Source organism: Misgurnus anguillicaudatus, chromosome 20 (assembly GCF_027580225.2).
Source record: "Misgurnus anguillicaudatus chromosome 20, ASM2758022v2, whole genome shotgun sequence".
Classification (NCBI taxonomy): Eukaryota; Metazoa; Chordata; class Actinopteri; order Cypriniformes; family Cobitidae; genus Misgurnus; species Misgurnus anguillicaudatus.
Genome location: NC_073356.2, coordinates 17669672 through 17687810, shown reverse-complemented (window position 1 = coordinate 17687810; position 18139 = coordinate 17669672). Strand labels below are relative to the sequence as shown.

The 18139-nt window shown below is 34.5% G+C and overlaps 1 protein-coding gene across 1 annotated transcript; it reads left to right on the top strand.

Annotated features, from left to right (window-relative positions):
• Window positions 1–233: 233 nt before the first annotated feature.
• Window positions 234–6938, top strand: sla1a (Src like adaptor 1a). Its single transcript, XM_055220645.2, has 8 exons — window positions 234–588; window positions 1073–1180; window positions 1455–1548; window positions 1695–1781; window positions 1971–2074; window positions 4416–4547; window positions 5745–5874; window positions 5996–6938. The coding sequence occupies exons 2-8, from the start codon at window positions 1111–1113 to the stop codon at window positions 6195–6197; spliced, it is 819 nt and encodes a 272-aa protein (XP_055076620.1). The 5' UTR covers window positions 234–588; window positions 1073–1110; the 3' UTR covers window positions 6198–6938.
• Window positions 6939–18139: the final 11201 nt, after the last annotated feature.

Sequence of the window (18139 nt, the reverse complement as noted above, 5' to 3'; positions counted from 1 at the left end):
ATGGACAAGCGTACGTTTGTGCTTAATGTCATGAAATTCTAAATAACAAAGAAAATTAAAATGTCCCATCCTTAAACATTTGTTTCAAGTGGACATGAAAGTCATAGTTATTCTTGGCAATACAGAAGCATAAACGCAATGACACCCTCCAGTACCAAATACAGGAAGTTGCACAATACTCAATGACGCTACGGGTGGCAACAATAAGTTAATCGAAATAAACATACATCTGAAAGTAAACGTATCTTGACGACTATATCAATTGTTGTTTTTGTAACAAATCGATTCTAAAGAATTTCTATTGGTGCATATTGTGGGAATTAAGGAAACACTGTTAGGAAACTCTTCCTCATTTCACCAGAGGAAGTCTGTGGCTATGCGCTGTTATTTGCAGACCAGTGTTCAGTTCAGATAAGCTTGCAGTGCATTGCAGGCCACTTACAAGGCAACACCGCTGGCCACGGGTCTAAACCTGGCCAGTATCTTAACTCTGAATCACCTGCTTCAACTTCATTGCGAGCAGCCAACCAGAAATGAAGCTTTGCCTTCTGGAAGGGAGAGTGGATATGTAACTACTTAGGCTGAGAGGTAAAAAAACTGATTTATGTGTCTTGTGTTGACATTTATGGGGTGTTTTACTGAATAAAAATGTTTTGTGTTAGAATATTGTTCAGGGGATGTCTGTTTAAAGTTACTTATTTTCATAAACATCTCCCTGCTCATGGCTTGATAGATTTTTTATTGTATCCCAGCAAATACCAAAATGTCAAACTTTATTTTTAGTAGACACATGGACGGCGCAATAAAGCTTTTGTGCTGCGATGGTTTAAATTGCCATACTTTAACCTGTTACGTTGCATGCCGTGTAAATAAGTTTAAGGCTGATTGTGAGCTATATTTACATACGGCGAGTGGAAACAGTGGTAAACGCTGGCTCCCCGCAGCTTCCCTGTTCTAGTTGTTGTGTATTATACTTTTGGAAGGGAAGTTGCTGAATTTTAACGCCAACTGCATTGGTTGCTAGCCGCTTGGAAACCAAATGCAAATGATTTGTATGAATTTACAATTTCAGCATCTACAGTACAGGGCTGTGAGCTCTGAACGGCCATCATGGGGAATGCAATGAAAAGACAAGAAAAAGAAAATACAGAGCCTAACAGCTTTGACACTATGTTTAGAGGTAAGATATGCATTTTTAATAAAATTAATGAAATGAATGAAATGTACTGGTCCGGGGCTTGTTGTCACAAAGGAAAGATATATTTCAATATGGTTTAAAGTCAACAACACTTCAGGTTTTTTTTTCTTGGTCAATAACATTATTGCAAAAGGGCTGTGGGGGATGTTTCTTTGCAAAAACATTAACTAACCTAGAGAAATATTCATTGTATGACTCCATGTATGTTAGTTTTTGCGTACTGTAAGTTTTTAACATTTATAATTTACATTTGTAGACTGTGACAGCCTTGTGGTCCTTTCTGACTATCCGTGTCGGGACATCAGCGAGCCCATCTTTAAAATTGGGGACAGACTCAAGGGTCTTTCTGAGTAAGTAAGAGAAAAATCAAATGCGATGTGTTGTGCTTTATAACACAAAGTGATTATAAATGCAAAATGCATCATCAGATAGTAAAATTCTTGGTTTATATAAATATGTATATTAATTAATACGATAAAACATGCATGGCTTACAGAGATGGTTGCTGGTGGAAAGTTCGTTCCCTTCAAACAGGAACCGTGAACTACATTCCAAATAATCATGTGGCTAAAGTATATCACGGGTAAGTGTGAATTGTTTGTCTGAGATTACACTGCATAAAGTGAGTTCATGCAAAGCGAAAACTTAAGAAAAGATGGAAACTTGATGGAAGTGAAATTGCATTGCGCTTTTAACGCTTTTAGTTTCTGCAGTATATTTTTAGATGTTAACAGCATTTCCCCTTTGACACAAATATGACGTGTTTTTAAAGATGGCTGTTTGAGGGCGTTGGGAGGCAGAAGGCAGAAGAGCTTTTGTTACTGCCCGGTAATAGTGTCGGGTCTTTTCTCGTAAGAGAAAATCCAAAAGAGAGAGGTAAGTACTTCTTTAGTACCATTTTTAAATCTACATTTAGAACTGACCCAGCAAGCGAATTTGCATTTTAAAGATGTCTAATAGCCGTCCTAACACAGCCCAGGCGTCTAGGCTAAAACAAAGCAAAATTTGGGCTATCAGTGAAAATTGAATAAGACCTCTAACCATAGCCCAAACATGAATGAACTTAATTTACCAAAGTTCGGAAGGAGCATTGTCATGTAATCCACCCAATCAGCACGAAGATGTGTCTATATATAACCATCCCTCCTCCACCCCATTACCTCACTCTCACACTGCAAGAAATACAATTCATGAGAAAAATTTGTATTTTTGTCTTGTTTTCAGTAAAAATATCTTAAAATTCTTACATTTAGGATGCTTTTTCTTGATTAGCAAGATGACCCAAGAAAATAAGTCTAGTTTTTAGACCAAAAATATCAATTTTAAGTGATTTTGTGCATAAAACAAGAAAAAAAAATCTGCCAATGGGGCAGTGTTAATTTTAGCAGCAAATTCTGATTTAGTCTTAGTCTTTTGAATAACACACCATTTAGTTTTAGTCTTATTTTAGTCATCTGAAATCTTTTAGTCTTAGTCTAGTTTTAGTCTACGAAATATCATAAGAGTTTTAGTCTAGTCTTAAGTTTTTTAGTCTGTTATGGAATGGTATTAAGGTTTGAATATGCAATACAGACACAGATTTAATGGTTGTTATAGAAAACACGTATTTTATTTTATTCTATTCTTAATGTCAAAAAAACTGACCGTGGCTTCACATAAAATAAGCATAAGGCCCGCTCTACCTAAAAATATACATGGTCCCTGAAAAAGATATGCATTGTCCCTAAATGACATGCACACACAGACACACATGCACGCAGACACACAGACAGAGACACACACACGCACTTACGCACGCACTTTGTCCAATCATGTTAAACCACAACATCTACTATAATAGTAACGTAACACATTTCATTCAATTTGAGGACACTGAATATTTATACTTAGTATTAATTCAGACAACCCAATACAATCAATACAGTTCAGATGTGTATTCCTTTCGTTTCTATGTTATACCAAGTTTAGCGAAAACACGGTGGTTTATCTGATAAAATAACCTTAGCGTGTATGCTTACCTTCGCATGTATTTCTGGATGAGTCGTCTTTACAGGCTGTCGGCTTGTCATATTTGTAGTGTGACCAGATTAGACGCTAGCTCTGACATTTTTGTTGTTAATGAGACATGTCTTCGGACCGGGTGCACCGCAAAACGAGCGAAGTCAACTGAAATCAGCCAAAGCTGGGTAACTAAGACTGTACAACTAAATATAATGTAAACAACCTGTTGTGAAAACGAACTTTGCCGCGGCTTTTTAAAATGCCTCTGCTACCTGCTGCTGCATAGATCAACCTACCCTCAAAGATTCGCTCTGATTGGATTTCTTCCCAACTGTCCCACAAAATGAGTATCTCTGATTGGATCTCTTCTCCATTCGTCCCTCCCTAACATTTTCGTCTTATTTTTATTCGTTGACTAAAGTGTCAGTTATATTTCGTTACAGTCTTTGTCATCATATATGATTTTATTTAGTTTTTATTTAGTTTTCGTCCGTGAAAAAGGTTCGTTGACGAATATTTTTCGTCATCGTCTTCGTCAACGAAATTAACACTGCAACGGGGTAAGCAAAAAAATCTTGAACATTTTTCTTAAACACTAAATTCAAGAAAAATTCAAGAAAAATTTGTTTAACCCATTGGCAGATTTTTTTGGTCTAAAAATTAGACTTATTTTCTTGGGTCGTTTTGCTCATCAAGAAAAAGAATCTTAATTTAAATTTTTTTAGATTTTTACTGAAAACAAAACAAAAATACTAAGATTTTTTTCTTGAAAATATTTTTTTGCAGTGCAGCTAGTTCATCTATCCCAGTTAGATTCGGCCAAAAATTTCAAACTTAGAGCCCTCCTCTCTGACAGCACACCAAATATGTGAAATATCTCATTTCCTATTGATTACATGCTAATGCAAACTCGTGAAATAAAAATAAATAAATTAATGAAACCAAACACCCTGTAATCATTGTTGACTGTGCTTACATGATGGAATATCATACATTTCACAAGTTATTTTGACAAAAACATTTTTATTCTGGTTTTTGACTATATCAGGTCCATCCATAGATGGTGAAATGACGGCTATTGCTTGCTGGGTTCTGTCAATATGGTCCAAATCTGTATATTCAGAACAGATTTCAAAATTCTTTTCAATCATTTTAAGGATACTAGTCTCAATCAAAGCATAAATGACAAGATTTTTAAACTATTTATTTTTTCCAGGTGTGTATTCTCTATCTGTGCGACACAGGAGCATCAAGCACTATAAAATATTTCGCCTGAGTAACAGCTGGTTTTACATTTCGCCAGGCCTTACCTTTCAGTGTCTGGAGGACATGATCAATCACTACTCTGGTGAGAGAACTAGATGTTGTAACTGTATAGATTTTTAACATATATTCTTTGGACAATATAGATACTTATTTCTAGTGGCGGCCGGTGACTTCTCTTCCGAGCGGCGCAAATTCAAAATATGTGTTCGGAGTGTCATGTGTGTTACTCGTCATTTTAAAATATGTGTTCGGTGCGTTATGTAAATCATGTGCATTACGTGTCATGTCAAAATACGTGCCTGCTGCACATGCGTGGAAAGGGTTTATGAAGAGACGTTCACGTTCACAAAAAACACGCAAGACACTCCCTTAACAGTAAACTCTGATTACACATGAGATTATGTGAGTATCTGGCAAACACGAGCATCTCTTTTATCATAAATCCTTTAGACGCGTGTGCAGCAGGCACTTATTTTGGCAAGACGCATGATGTACATGGTTAACATTACGGGCCAAACACATGATGGGCTAAATACATGTTGTGAAAAAGAAGTCAACGGCCGCCACTGCTTATCACCTATTACATTTTTGCTGTTTCATTAATTATTTGTTTTTATAAATTTTGACAACTTACCCCACATAGGGACAACAAGTCACTAAGTTAAGTATGCAACCACATAAAAAACAGGCTCAAAGTTAAATTCCGTAAAACTTCCACAAAAAATCAAAAACAATGCAAAATAAATAAATAAATAAATTACTTTAGTTCAAATAATGGATAAATGTATCAACTATTGCAATGAACTAACATTAGTATACAGTGTAAAATTAACAATGTTAGCTACAGATGGCTTGCCTGGTTGCCAAACAGCGTTGATTCATGCTCGTTTTTAGGCAACCAAAACATTTTTATTTTCGAGAAGGTATTTGTTCAAGAGGTCAGTTTAGCCATTAGCCAGACTGATAAATAAACACAGACTGGAAGTTACGTTCAGGCTAGGCCTGTAACCATGGCAACGTGCATATAAAACCGTCTATAATGCTCAAAATGTTCTAGACTTTTTTCTTTACTTAAGTAACTGAAATAGATATTTTAAAATATAAAACTTACAAATTTTACAGCAGTTGACTTTTAAGAAAATGTTATAATTAGTCTGTTCTTCCTCGAGTCATAACGTTTTATCTAAATACAAACTCATGTTGTGCCTGGAATGTACTTTGTAGATGTAAGCTAAAAACGGGTGCGATGCATTATTGCTGCCATGTAGTTTTTCTTCAGACTCTTCAGACGGCATATGTTGTGTGCTTAGCGCTCCATGTCTGGCTTTATCAGTCCCTGCCCCGAGTTCAACCCAAAACGCCCCGCCTGTGGTGATGCGCAGTAAAATGGATTGGAAGAAAGTAAACAGGTACACAAATTTCTGTCTCCACATTTCCTCTACCCGCTGTGGCTGCATTAGAGCTTCTTTATGTGTAGCCCTGTTTTTTATTTGATGTGTAACTGATATATATATGTCTCCCTATAAACAGGTCCGAGTTACTGAACCCAAATGAGTTGGATGTTGTGGACAACAAAGATAACATGATGAGCTATGGAGTAAGGAGTAGCATAGCTGCTTATATGTCTTTAGCATCAATACCTGAGCCACAAAACCCCAAAGACCGCAAGAAGAAGAGCAAGTCTATCTACGTGATACCCGACCACAGTCATATGGATATAGATGAATGCTAGCACATGACCATAGACTTTGAATCTACACCAGCACATGGTATGAATGAATAATACTTTTGAGCCGTTGGGTTGTCTTATGAAACCATGTTCTGTTAACGGTTCACCAGAAAAACGTACATGTACAGAGTTTTGCTGTGCATTGTGACATTTATTTCTTGGCATAGTATGTTTCCTGCCAAATTCTCATTACTGCAATGCTTCCAGATGCATTAATACAGTTTTCATAGTAATATAATACAGTAAATGTTACTGTAATACATTTCCCCCTTATTTTAATAAAGCAGTAATAAATTATGGTAGTATATTAGAATTCACAAATTGACAATATGTGATATTACAATGGCAAAAAAAATCATAATTGTCTTTAAATTGATTTGTTTGTTTATAGGCAAAATATATTTTCTTATTTCTTTTATTTAATCTTATGATGAAAATGACCGAGACATTCCTTATAATTTAATGGAAGTCAGTCTTTTAGAATTTCAGGAAATTTGGTTTTCTCTTCCATATAAAAACTCTCAAACTAAAACATCTGGATTGGGCAGCAACAAGTATAGATTGCAATATCTGTATTTATACCCTGCAGTATTATTGATATTTGTAGATGTGCTAATGTGTCAGCATTTGGTAATTTATGTCTTTACCATAAGCCACTGTTTTATTTAAACTTGTCAGTAACACTTATGAAAGGCCTGATAAAATTGTCTTTCAGTTTCAATAAATATTTCATTTTGCACTTTATTTTTGTTTTTAATTCGTTTATCACTCGAAACATCTTAGTTATACTCAACACGATTGAGAAACACACTGACCCCCTATCTATACAAACAGCAACACAAACTCTCATCGCTGTGTCTAGTTCATGTTATTGTTCCCATACAGGGCTTTCAGCAGCCTAATAGTAACCATATGGTGTGTTAATGAGAGATATTTATAAGCACCATGAAAAGAACCGAAACAAAGGCCTGTGTTAAGAGACTTAAGGATTACATCACTGCTTTATTACGAGCCAATGAACCACATATAGTGCTATTTAGCACCATCTTTAATTGTATTTATTAACTGAAGTTGAACAAATATGACATTGCACACAGAAATGCACACAAGCATTAAAATGCAAAGTGTAGTTGAGGTATAACGGAAAACAACGCAACAGAAATATCTCATACAAAAGAGCCCCCATTGTTTCACAAAATTTCAGTCTAACATAATGTGATATTATAAATGAGCATTTCGCTAGTTTAAAGAAATTTGAGTAAATTTCTGGATAATTCCCCAAGTGGTTCCTCCTGGTTTCCGCAACATCAACAAGATCCAAGCTTACGACAAACGCTTTTGCTTAGCTTGTTTTATGAAAAGCTTTCTCACACAGAGATGCATACTAATCGTAATAAACCGCACCTAAAAATAACCTTACGCTGTTTAATCAGATTGTACTTTATGGAGTGAGATTTAGCATTTTCTGTGGCTTGTGATATATGATAGTGTTTTATGAAAGCATGTCAAGCGCATATCATGTGGTGCACATATGCACACATGCGATGAATGCAACACTTGACAATAAGGTTATATTTGTTAGCATTTGTTAACATAAACAATGACAAAATCGTTTTTTTAGCATTTATTAACCCTCAAATTACCCTCGTTTCCCGTTAACACTCTAAAAACAAACGGTGCTATATAGCACCAAAAGTGGTTCTTTGCTCGTAATCATAGAAGAACCGTTTTTAGTGTCATGTAGCATCGGTGAAGCACCTGTGTTGCACCTGTGTAGAACCATATGGGGGCCATATAGCACCACATATGGTTCTACATAGCACTATATGGTTCTGCACAGGTGCTTCGCCGGTGCTATATGGCACTAAAAATGGTTCTTCTATGATTACGAGCAAAGAACTACTTTTGGTGCTAGCACCGTTTGTTTTTATACTGGCCCTTGGGGTCTATAGCTGCGTCCGAAAACTCTAAATTGCTACCTTCTGTGGCAGCTTTCTAAGGCAGAAAGGTATCAAGACATGTCTGATGGCATGTCCAATGTTAGGTTTACTTCCTGACTCCTGAGATCTTGTCTTACAATTCTATGCGTGTGCGCGCATGGGGAATGTGATTGGTTGAGACTGGTCAAGTTAAAAAAAATAAAATGGTGGCCAAGAAAGCGGCTGGAGCACAAATTTAGTTTAAATAACGGTAGATTTTCACTTTTTACACCTTTTAATTGCATTTTTAGCGAGAAATTAGTATTGTTGTTTTCAAGTGATTAGTTATCAGAAAGGCGCTCTCTGTTTATATTTCAAACACGCTGCCTTTGAGGTGTGTCCGAAAGCGTTTCTCTTAGCTGCCTTCATGCCTCCGAAGTCATTGACTCATGAGGCAGCAAGGCAACAAGTCACTGCCTAAGTTTTCGGACGCAGCCTATATGACCCCAACATTGAAAGCATAAATGAAAAATATACATTTTCAATAATACAAATAATATATCTTTTTGTTTACTTCTCATCTATACAATAAAGCTGTGTTTTGAGAAATTTGAAGTACTTTTGTACCCATTTACCACTAAATAACTCAACTAAATCATTAGCTTGCCTGACAAAAATATCTAATTTTTATTTTTAAAAAAATTCACATAAATTATTATCTAATTTTGATTTAAATTGTTTTTAGATATTGATCTAGATGTTATGTGTTGAATTCGGCCATCTGTTGTTTAGAAGAAAAAAAACATAAAAGAATTACAATTTAGGAATTAAATCATTTCGACCAGCAAATGCCCATAGAGACCCATTCATTTTACTGGATATGGGCAACTGCTCACATCACTACTTTAGTGATACATTTTGTGAATTTATGTTTATATAAACATTGGAAAGGACATTCAAAATAAATATTATTTCAAATAGTATATTTTTGTAGTTTTTGATGCATTTTGAAATGTCACAGAAATTTGACTGAATGTAAGTGTGTGAGTGTACATGTGCGTGCATTAGATCACACCCCTTTATATCTTTTTTCTGCATTTGTGATTTTATTTGCCAAATTCTATACAAATGCTCTCTGTAGCAGTCATACGTGTGTGTGTGTGTGTGTGTGTGTGTGTGTGTGTGTGTGCGTGTGTGTGTGTGTGTGTGTGTGTGTGTGTGTGTGTATAAGAATGTGTTTTTTGCATTGCATTTGTGCACAAGTACCAGGCCTTCATTTCTGTATCAAAATTATAAGATTAATGCTGTTTTTTTATATTTTTTGACAAATGGAATTTTTTTTTGCATTTTCCATTCATTTTCAATTGGGTTCATAGTTTTTTGTGAATGTATAGATAGATTATTTAGGGAAAAGTCACAAAATGTTATATTTCTGAGATGAAAGAAACCTTTTTTTAACTAATGAAATGTTGTTTGGGTCATATAGACCCTAAGGACCAATTGAGGGTTAATGTTGAACAACTTAATGCCAATTGTCCATCTTTGTTCATTGTGCACGTACTAATGTTGAAAGATAACAACATGTTTAAGTGTAACAACATGAATGTCAACCAATTTTGCATATGATACGTCAATCCTTCCTGTTCAATTAATACCACATACATTTTTGTGTCATTTAATGTATACTCTAAAATGGCTGGGTTATTCTTGACCCATAACGGGTAAATATTGGACAGAACACATGCTGGGTTAAAAATGACACAATGTTGGGTTGTTGTTATGCAAACATGGATTATAATAACCCAACAGTTGGGTTAAAACAACCCAGCATTCGATCAATTTTAACCCATCGGAGTATTCTGTCCAATATTTACCCATTATGAGTCAAAAAATAACCCAACCATTTTTAGAGTGTATTAGTCTAACCCAAATCCCAAATCTAACCCAAATTTCAAGCAACAATGATTTAAAAAAATAGAAGACAAAGAAAGAAAAACAATACATAAAACAACACAAAAGATGTGTAGTATTAAAGGAATAGTCTACTCATTTTCAATATTAAACTATGTTATTACCTTAACTAAGATTTGTTGATTCATCCCTCTATCATCTGTGTCCGTGCACGTAAGCGCTGGAGCGCGCTGCGACGCGTCGATAGCATTTAGCTTAGCCCCATTCATTCAATGGTACCAATCAGAGATAAAGTTAGAAGTGACCAAACACATCAAAGTTTTTCCTATTTAAGACGAGTAGTTATACGAGCAAGTTTGGTGGTACAAAATAAAACGTAGCGCTTTTCTAAGCGGATTTAAAAGAGAAACTATATTTTATGGCGTAATAGCACTTTTGGGAGTACTTCGACTCGCCTGAAAAGTCCGCTCCCCTTCTCACTCTCATAATGGGAGAGGGAGGGTGTTACTGCGCCGAGTCGAAGTACTCCCAAAAGTGCTATTACGCCATAAAATGTAGCTCCTCTTTTAAATCCGCTTAGAAAAGCGCTACGTTTTATTTTGTACCACCAAATTTGCTCGTATAACTACTCGTCTTAAATAGGAAAAACATTGATGTGTTTGGTCACTTCTAACTTTATCTCTAAATGGTACCATTGAATGAATGGGGCTAAGCTAAATGCTATCGAAGTGTCGCAGCGTGCTCCAGCGCTTACGTGCACGCACACAGATGATAGAGGGATGTATCAACTATTCTTAGTTAAGGTAATAACATATTTTAATATTGAAAATGAGTAGACTATTCCTTTAAGTGAATGGAAAGACTGGCGTATCATATGCACGCAAAATTGGACTGTGACGTATATTGCATGACTTTTCAACAGCGTGCTATTTATACGCATTTCATGAGAATAGGTATGTAGTCGTAGTGTGAAACTCATTACTATGTTCTTCCTCTTCTGACTGTGAAGATTAGATTGCTGCCAATCTCATGTTCAGATCATCAGTAAATTACCTTAAATGGACATATCAGTTAACAGGATCAAATGTATAGCATGTAGAACACACAATGTAAAGGTGAAAAGAAGATAAAAGGTGCAGATCAAAGGAACCTTAATGCACATATAATTACCAAAGAACACGGAAAGGGAGATGTTTCAAATGCCTTTTTTTGTTTTGTAAAGTACACCAAAATAAAGCAATGTAATAGTAACAAACATGATACATTCTCAAGGTTGAATTAGGCCCTCAAAACAATATCACATGAAATATTACCAAAGACTTGTGAAGCTACTCCTGATCTTTGTTTTTAAACAGTCTGTAACTAAAGCTGAACCCTAAAGGCAGGTTTCTTTCACATGAGACAGAAATGGTAGATAATAACGTCTTCTCCTCTGTTGTGGTACAATCGCTAACATCTGTGTAATGATCCGGCAGGTCCCAGGATCAAGCAAAACACCAGAAGCAGTATGTGGTGCTTCAAGCCTTTCCTCAATGAGATTATGAAAACACACACAAGAGTCTGCGTGAACGGGAACAGAGGCTGTGTTTAATGTAATTTTGCTTCTTGTACAGCTGTCTAAACCGGTTGGGATACTGAAATACCATGGCATGAATAATGGTTGCTTCACATACTTTTATTTTGTAATGACAAGATCTCTCTTACAAAACCCCTACTTCCATTTAGTTGGACGAACTCTTTTTTAAAGGTTGTTTGAACTATCTACCCACATGAAAAACACTATTAGTATGTAGTATAGTATATTATATTATATAATTATTGTTAAATACTATAAGCAAACATTTTAAAGAGAGCAAGAGCAATGCTAAGCTATTTCATATCTTATCATATCACAGGTCTGTGTCTAGTTCCCTCCCCAACTTTGTTTCCATTAATTGAATATTGTTTATAGACATTATACAAGAAGAGCTTACACAGCAGACTTTCACCCACTCAGAGAGCCATAAACATCTATGTGCAACACTAAATATAAAATTTGACTGCAGACTGTTTTGGCCAAGTGTATACCTAAAAACATAAGATGCTTGAGTTTACTGAAGAAAACTCATGTATGTAATGAGTGACAGTTCACAGCTCACAAAATCTCTTCAGGAAATACAAGTCACTGTAAGTCAATGTACTTTAGGTAATGAAATGTTTATAAATGCTAAAAGATGATGTTTAGAGATGCTCATATGAGCATATTTTCTATGTGTGTATGGAGTAAACATTGACAAAATGCTCCAGTTAAACTGAACCATGGCATGGCCTAATTATCCTGACATTTGCATTATACGCAAATTGCTGGCAGGTTCCTTTGACATAATGCAAATCATTAAATAATGCTGTTATAAACGTTATTAAACATAATAAAATGCTTCTAAATGTTGAATGCAATCTAAATGTGTTGCAAAATAATATTATTGTAAACTTAGTACTGTGAAAATGTCATAGGCCACCATCACCAACTTCCATATTTATTTTTCACTCTTTTTAAGATACAAAGAGAAAATACAGGAAATATGTACACAAAATTAAAAACAAAACAATTTTCAGAACTAAATGTCTTGGCATCAGTCAGTATTTAGTGTGACCTCTCTTGGCACGAAACACATCTTGAGCTTTTTTGAGGAGACTGAAGTCCTGAAGTCACTCAATTAGAAGTAGAAATTAGGATTTAATTTCTTTTAGGTTTAAGAGATCCTGCAGCTGCCTGCTATTGCTCAAGTTAAAGGGGAGTTTACCCTAAATAAACTTCAGCTTATACGTTTATACTGTTTTTAATACTACATACACATTTCCTGTGTTGTTTGGTTGTATTCTAATAAAGAGACTGAGAAATAATTATATACGATCACTATACAATTGCAAAAACATCAAATCTAATGGTAGCATGGTGGCCTGAGACTTTTGCACAGTACTGTATATGTTATTGTAAATAATACAGAAGCAGCAGGCAGGATTAATGGCTTTTGCGAACGTTAAAGTTGTGTAAATAGAGGTCTTTTATGTGGATATGCATTGGATAATAGAAAATAAATCAGTTTTGTCAAATCAACAAATAATTTTGTGTAACTTTAACTTCTTAAATTGAGTTAAACAATTTTTTACTTGTTTTTACACTGAAAAAAAATGATTTATTCAATTTATTCAATTTATTTAAGGTAAGTGGATGCAATCAATTTATTTAAGCTTAATTTAAACAAAAGTTTTTTGTTTTGTTTTTCTCATTTTTTTTTAAAAATGTAGCTTAAATAAATTGATTGCGACCACTTGCCTTAAAACAAAAATGAGTAAATTGAATGAATATCTTTTTTCAGTGTAAGTTATGTCAACTTATCACCAGTCAAAACATAAAATAGCATAGGTTACATTGACTTCCAAAACCAAATTGTTTTAACTTCATATCTACAGTGCATGTAGGTGATATAATTGTCTTGTATAGAGGACAGAGAGCATGCACGGAGGAGGAGTATGCTTTGACATGGCACATTTAAACACTTCCCCTTCTGTTTGAAAAAGCAGATGTGTTCCAGATGTGTCTGGGTCTCTGTCCATGTCGGAAACAGAAAATAAATCTTGTCTTTGCATGGAAAAAGAAGATGGCAGACCATTACGAATCCCCTGCTATAGATGTCATAGCTAATTAAACTGTGTGTGCAAGTAACAGCATCTTCAGACAGTTTAAAAAACAAAATGTTTCTGTTTGAAACTATTTTTGAGGAATTAGTTAGAGGCATTATTACACCAGAGATATTTTTAGGCATTTTGAGAGTCTAGTTACAGCATAAAATAAAAAGATGATGCCATTGGAGCCTCAGACTCAGACTGAGGTTTTTTCCAAAGCAGATAATTCTTTAAAATTAAATTAGTCAAGAAGGAAGTCCAATGTACTGTAAATATTGAATGTGTTACTATAAGTAATGCTTTTAAAAGCAAATGGAGTAGTTTATCCAAAAATTGCATTTCTGTCATTGTTTATTCTTGTGTACACATTTTTTTTTTGACCAGGGATCTGAGATACAGAAGTACAAAAAAAGATTATTATAAAAATATACTAAAAGTCAACCATCTGACACATGCACTATATATATTTTAAGATCATGGATTATCAGATTTTTTACTTTATTTCAACTACCAGATTGTCAGGGAATATAATGACTTTTTTTTTTTAATACACGAAGCTATTATTTAGCTTTACAAAACTTGATATAAAACACATTTTTTTTCTTGGTGCCTTTATTTTTTTTACATACACTGCTTGTTGCACTTTTATTTTTAAGTTTAATTAATTTAAAATTACAGTTAATTTTAACCTTCTTGACTAGTGAGGAGTTGCTATCATCTATAAAAATAAAGTTAAAATAACTTAAGCAAATTCAACTAGATTTTTTATAATTTATAGCAACTCCTCACTAGTCAAGAATATTGAAATTCATTGTAAATTCAAGTTGATTAACAACCTGATCTCACAAATTTCCGTGGCATAGTCACGGAATTTTGTGCTAATTTTTCCGTGGCATTCTCACGGATCTCCGCATTTTTCCGTGGCCCTGCTATGGACTGCCTTTTTCGTGGCATTCTCACGGATTGGTTACTCAACTGTTTTGTCCTATTTTCTTACCATTTTCGCTTTGGTTTAGGGTTAGATTTACATGAAATTACATCTCTACCCAAACTCAACTCTAACCCCAACGCCAGGCGACAATTGTTTAAAGTTTAGAAAATATTAAAGAATAAATCAGAAAAAATAGTATAAACCAATAGTTAAAGTGACATACTAACGCAAACACCAAATCTAACCCTAAACCGAAGCGAAAATGGTTTGAAAATAGGAAAAAGCTGTTGAGTAACCAATCCGTGAGAATCCCACGAAAAAGGCAGTCCGTAGCAGGGCCACGGAAAAATGCGGAGATCCGTGAGAATGCCACGGAAAAATGAGCACAAAATTCCGTGACTATGCCACGGAACTTTGTGAGATCATGTTGTTGATTAAACTTAAAAATGTAAGTGATTTTACAGTGTATTGATATGGTATGACAGGGTAAAAAATAACACATATTTGCAACAACATTAGGGTAGTTAATAATTAGGGCCCGAGAACCAAGGACCCTATTGTTCTTCAAGCAGTTATTTTTATTATTTGAACTTTAGGACAACAATTATATAAGAATAAGCTTGTGAATAGAATTCGTCACTGCAGTCACGTATGCATGGTGACTGATGAAAGGTTCAGTAGTTAGTAGTTTATGGCAGGCAGGTGGAAATCGGTTCAAGCCAGCAATCTGTTCTCTCTTTATCATCTGAGATTTTGGTGTCCATTTATCAAAAGTGTTTTTGTCCTGCCGATGACAGAGACTTTAAACATGGTCTTAAGTTTCTGGAATTATTATCTGTTTTAATGAAAAATATTGAAAAGTTCAGTAATACTTTCCTTTTGCCTACCTCTTTAAAAAATAAATGTGCTTTTGGGTTCCCCTAAGCACCATTTAGTCTATTAACCTTATTATAGTGTAAAGAACTGGCATAACAAATTAAAAATCTTATTAGTAGTAGCTGTTCACGAATGGAAGCTTTCTAGCATCGTAACCCAATCTATAATATCTGCCTAATAATATTTACTGTATATACCATTAAAATTTGGTCACACTTTATTTTACGGCATCACTGTTACAATTTAATTATACATTTAATTACTAAGTAATAATCATTAACAACATGTACTTATAGGGTTGGGGTTAGGATTAGGGTTTGGTTTAGGGTTAGATGCATGTAATTATGCATAATTAACTGTTATTACTATAATAGTTATTACATGTAGCATGTGTAACAAAGACACCGTAAAATAAAGATTATCAAAATTAACAAAATGAATATTATACCCAGAGCCATATGACATGTCGTAAACTTGTGCATGTTAACAATGTTTTAAATAAAGAATCGAAACTCTGTGGTTTGTGAAACTTTGACGGCAAAACAAGCTATTGTTAGGCCTCAGTAAAAGGTAAATTCCTGTTTCTATGTCTCTCGTATACTTCATGTTCTTGTGCATGCTTAATATAGATAGGCATCGAAGGGACTGTGATATCACCTTCCTGTAATAGCCCAGTACTGCAGATTGTTGTAGTAACAACATAAAAATAATTGTCTGCAGATACCTAAATGTCATTGCTTAAGATATTGTGCTTTGAAAAGCTGTTAAACATCGTTTCATTTTTGTTAGTGTTTGTCATTGGTAGCAGTATAGTCAATAGCCTTTAAAACCATTGATAAGTAATTATGAGACAGGAACGAGATGTGAAACAAACACATGCCCCGTTACCCTTTCTAAATTGGTCTGTTAACGTCATAGATACAAATAATCAATGACCTTTGCAAACACAACAAACATGCAGGTAACAAGATTTACTGTCATTGTGGTTGACATGACCACTTTCAGTAAATGTCTTGATGACATAAAAATTACTTGGATTTCTACTGACAGTATTTTCCTACTGACGCAGGAAGTTTGGTTCTGCCAAAAAAAGAAAATTATCACTGATGTCATCAAGGAATGTTCAAATATAAAATAAAACGTTATGAAACAACCTTAAGGGAGTCAGTGAGCCATGTGAATCTTTACTTTGGAAGTATCAAAGACATGTTTCCACATAAACCTTCAAATTATTATCCAGTTGGCTATACCAGAAGCACACAGTAGGAAAAATATGTCAAACTGTTTCTATCTTAAATAAGAAAAGTGAATGAAATATAAAAAGTAAACGGTGCTGGTGTGCAATGTTCATATCATCCTATTTGTTTTCCACTGCGCTGGATACATAAATTGTCAAGTATTTTTCATTGTTAATGCTTTCCCAAAGTAATCTGAGATCTGCTAATCTAGTCTGTATCAAAATACATGCAAACATTTTTTTATTGTGCATGCATATAAACATAACACATACCATGGCATGCTTCAAACTTGCTCTGCCAAGTACATTTTTAGGAAAATGTGCTGTTAAATGTATTGCATTGATTGCTCAACCATTAATGATGCATGAAATTTAACAATAGCATTTAAACTGCAATACGAAAATGAATAAAAATAAATGAAGAGTTTGGTTGCAAAAAGAGATAACCACCAATTTTTTAATTTTTCAGAAAACTCGTTTTTTTTGGTTGTGCATTCAAATTAATTTCAATTCAAATGCAGTTGGTTTGTTTTGATTTAAACCTTCATAACTTAAAAAATACAGCTAAGTAGCACCATAAAACAAAATAATAACATGATAACATAATAATAAACATGTTTTCACAAAAATGTTAAAAAATGGATTTATCTCGTTTTGCAACGAAACTCTTCAAATATTGCTTGTTTTTAGGAATGCTAACTGTTAATAATGTGATTACAAAGATTTTTAAATCACAAAACACACATCAGTGTTAAATCAACACTGCTGGTGTATATATGGGGACCACCAGGTCTGGTGTTACTCATATAAACACCAGCAGTGTTGATTTAACACTGCTGATTTTGCTGTGCACATCTGCATCTTGTTAACTTTTTAAACTATGTAAAAACTGCAGACCTGACCAGCCGTCCTGTTCTCAGGGGTGCTTCTTTCTTATTTGTGCATCCTTGTTTACTTTTCTTAGCTCCACCCTCCTAAGATGGAATCGAGGAAAGACGGGTGAAATGGCATGTCCTGTTCTTACTCTCTGTATAAAGTTCATTCTCTATTATCAAATTATCAAGTGCATTAAAAACCAAAATGATTTAACTAGAAAAATAACATTAAACACATACTTGATAAAGGGGCGGACAGGGATTAGACTAGTCCTAGACTAAAATAAATATAAGAGCTGTCCAAACTGAAAACAACTTGCACTGACATATCTTATAATACATTAGTGCCCTTTGTTGTTTCTCAAAATGCAAGCCAGTAATGTTTTTAGTAGGGCATGTTTGTTAAAACTAGTTATATTTCCTAATTAAACTAAGGCCTAGTCCTGGTTTATGCTAATCTCTGTCCGGGAAACCACCCCTTAGAGTTCATAGTCTCACTACATTATAATAAAGACAAAGTTCTTTAAAAT

Coding starts and splice junctions, on each gene's coding strand:
- sla1a (XM_055220645.2), top strand. CDS start 1,111: ATGGGGAATGCAATGAAAAGACAAGAAAAAGAAAATACAGAGCCTAAC. Junction 1,181..1,454: donor CTTTGACACTATGTTTAGAG/GTAAGATATGCA, acceptor TTACATTTGTAG/ACTGTGACAGCCTTGTGGTC. Junction 1,549..1,694: donor AGACTCAAGGGTCTTTCTGA/GTAAGTAAGAGA, acceptor CATGGCTTACAG/AGATGGTTGCTGGTGGAAAG.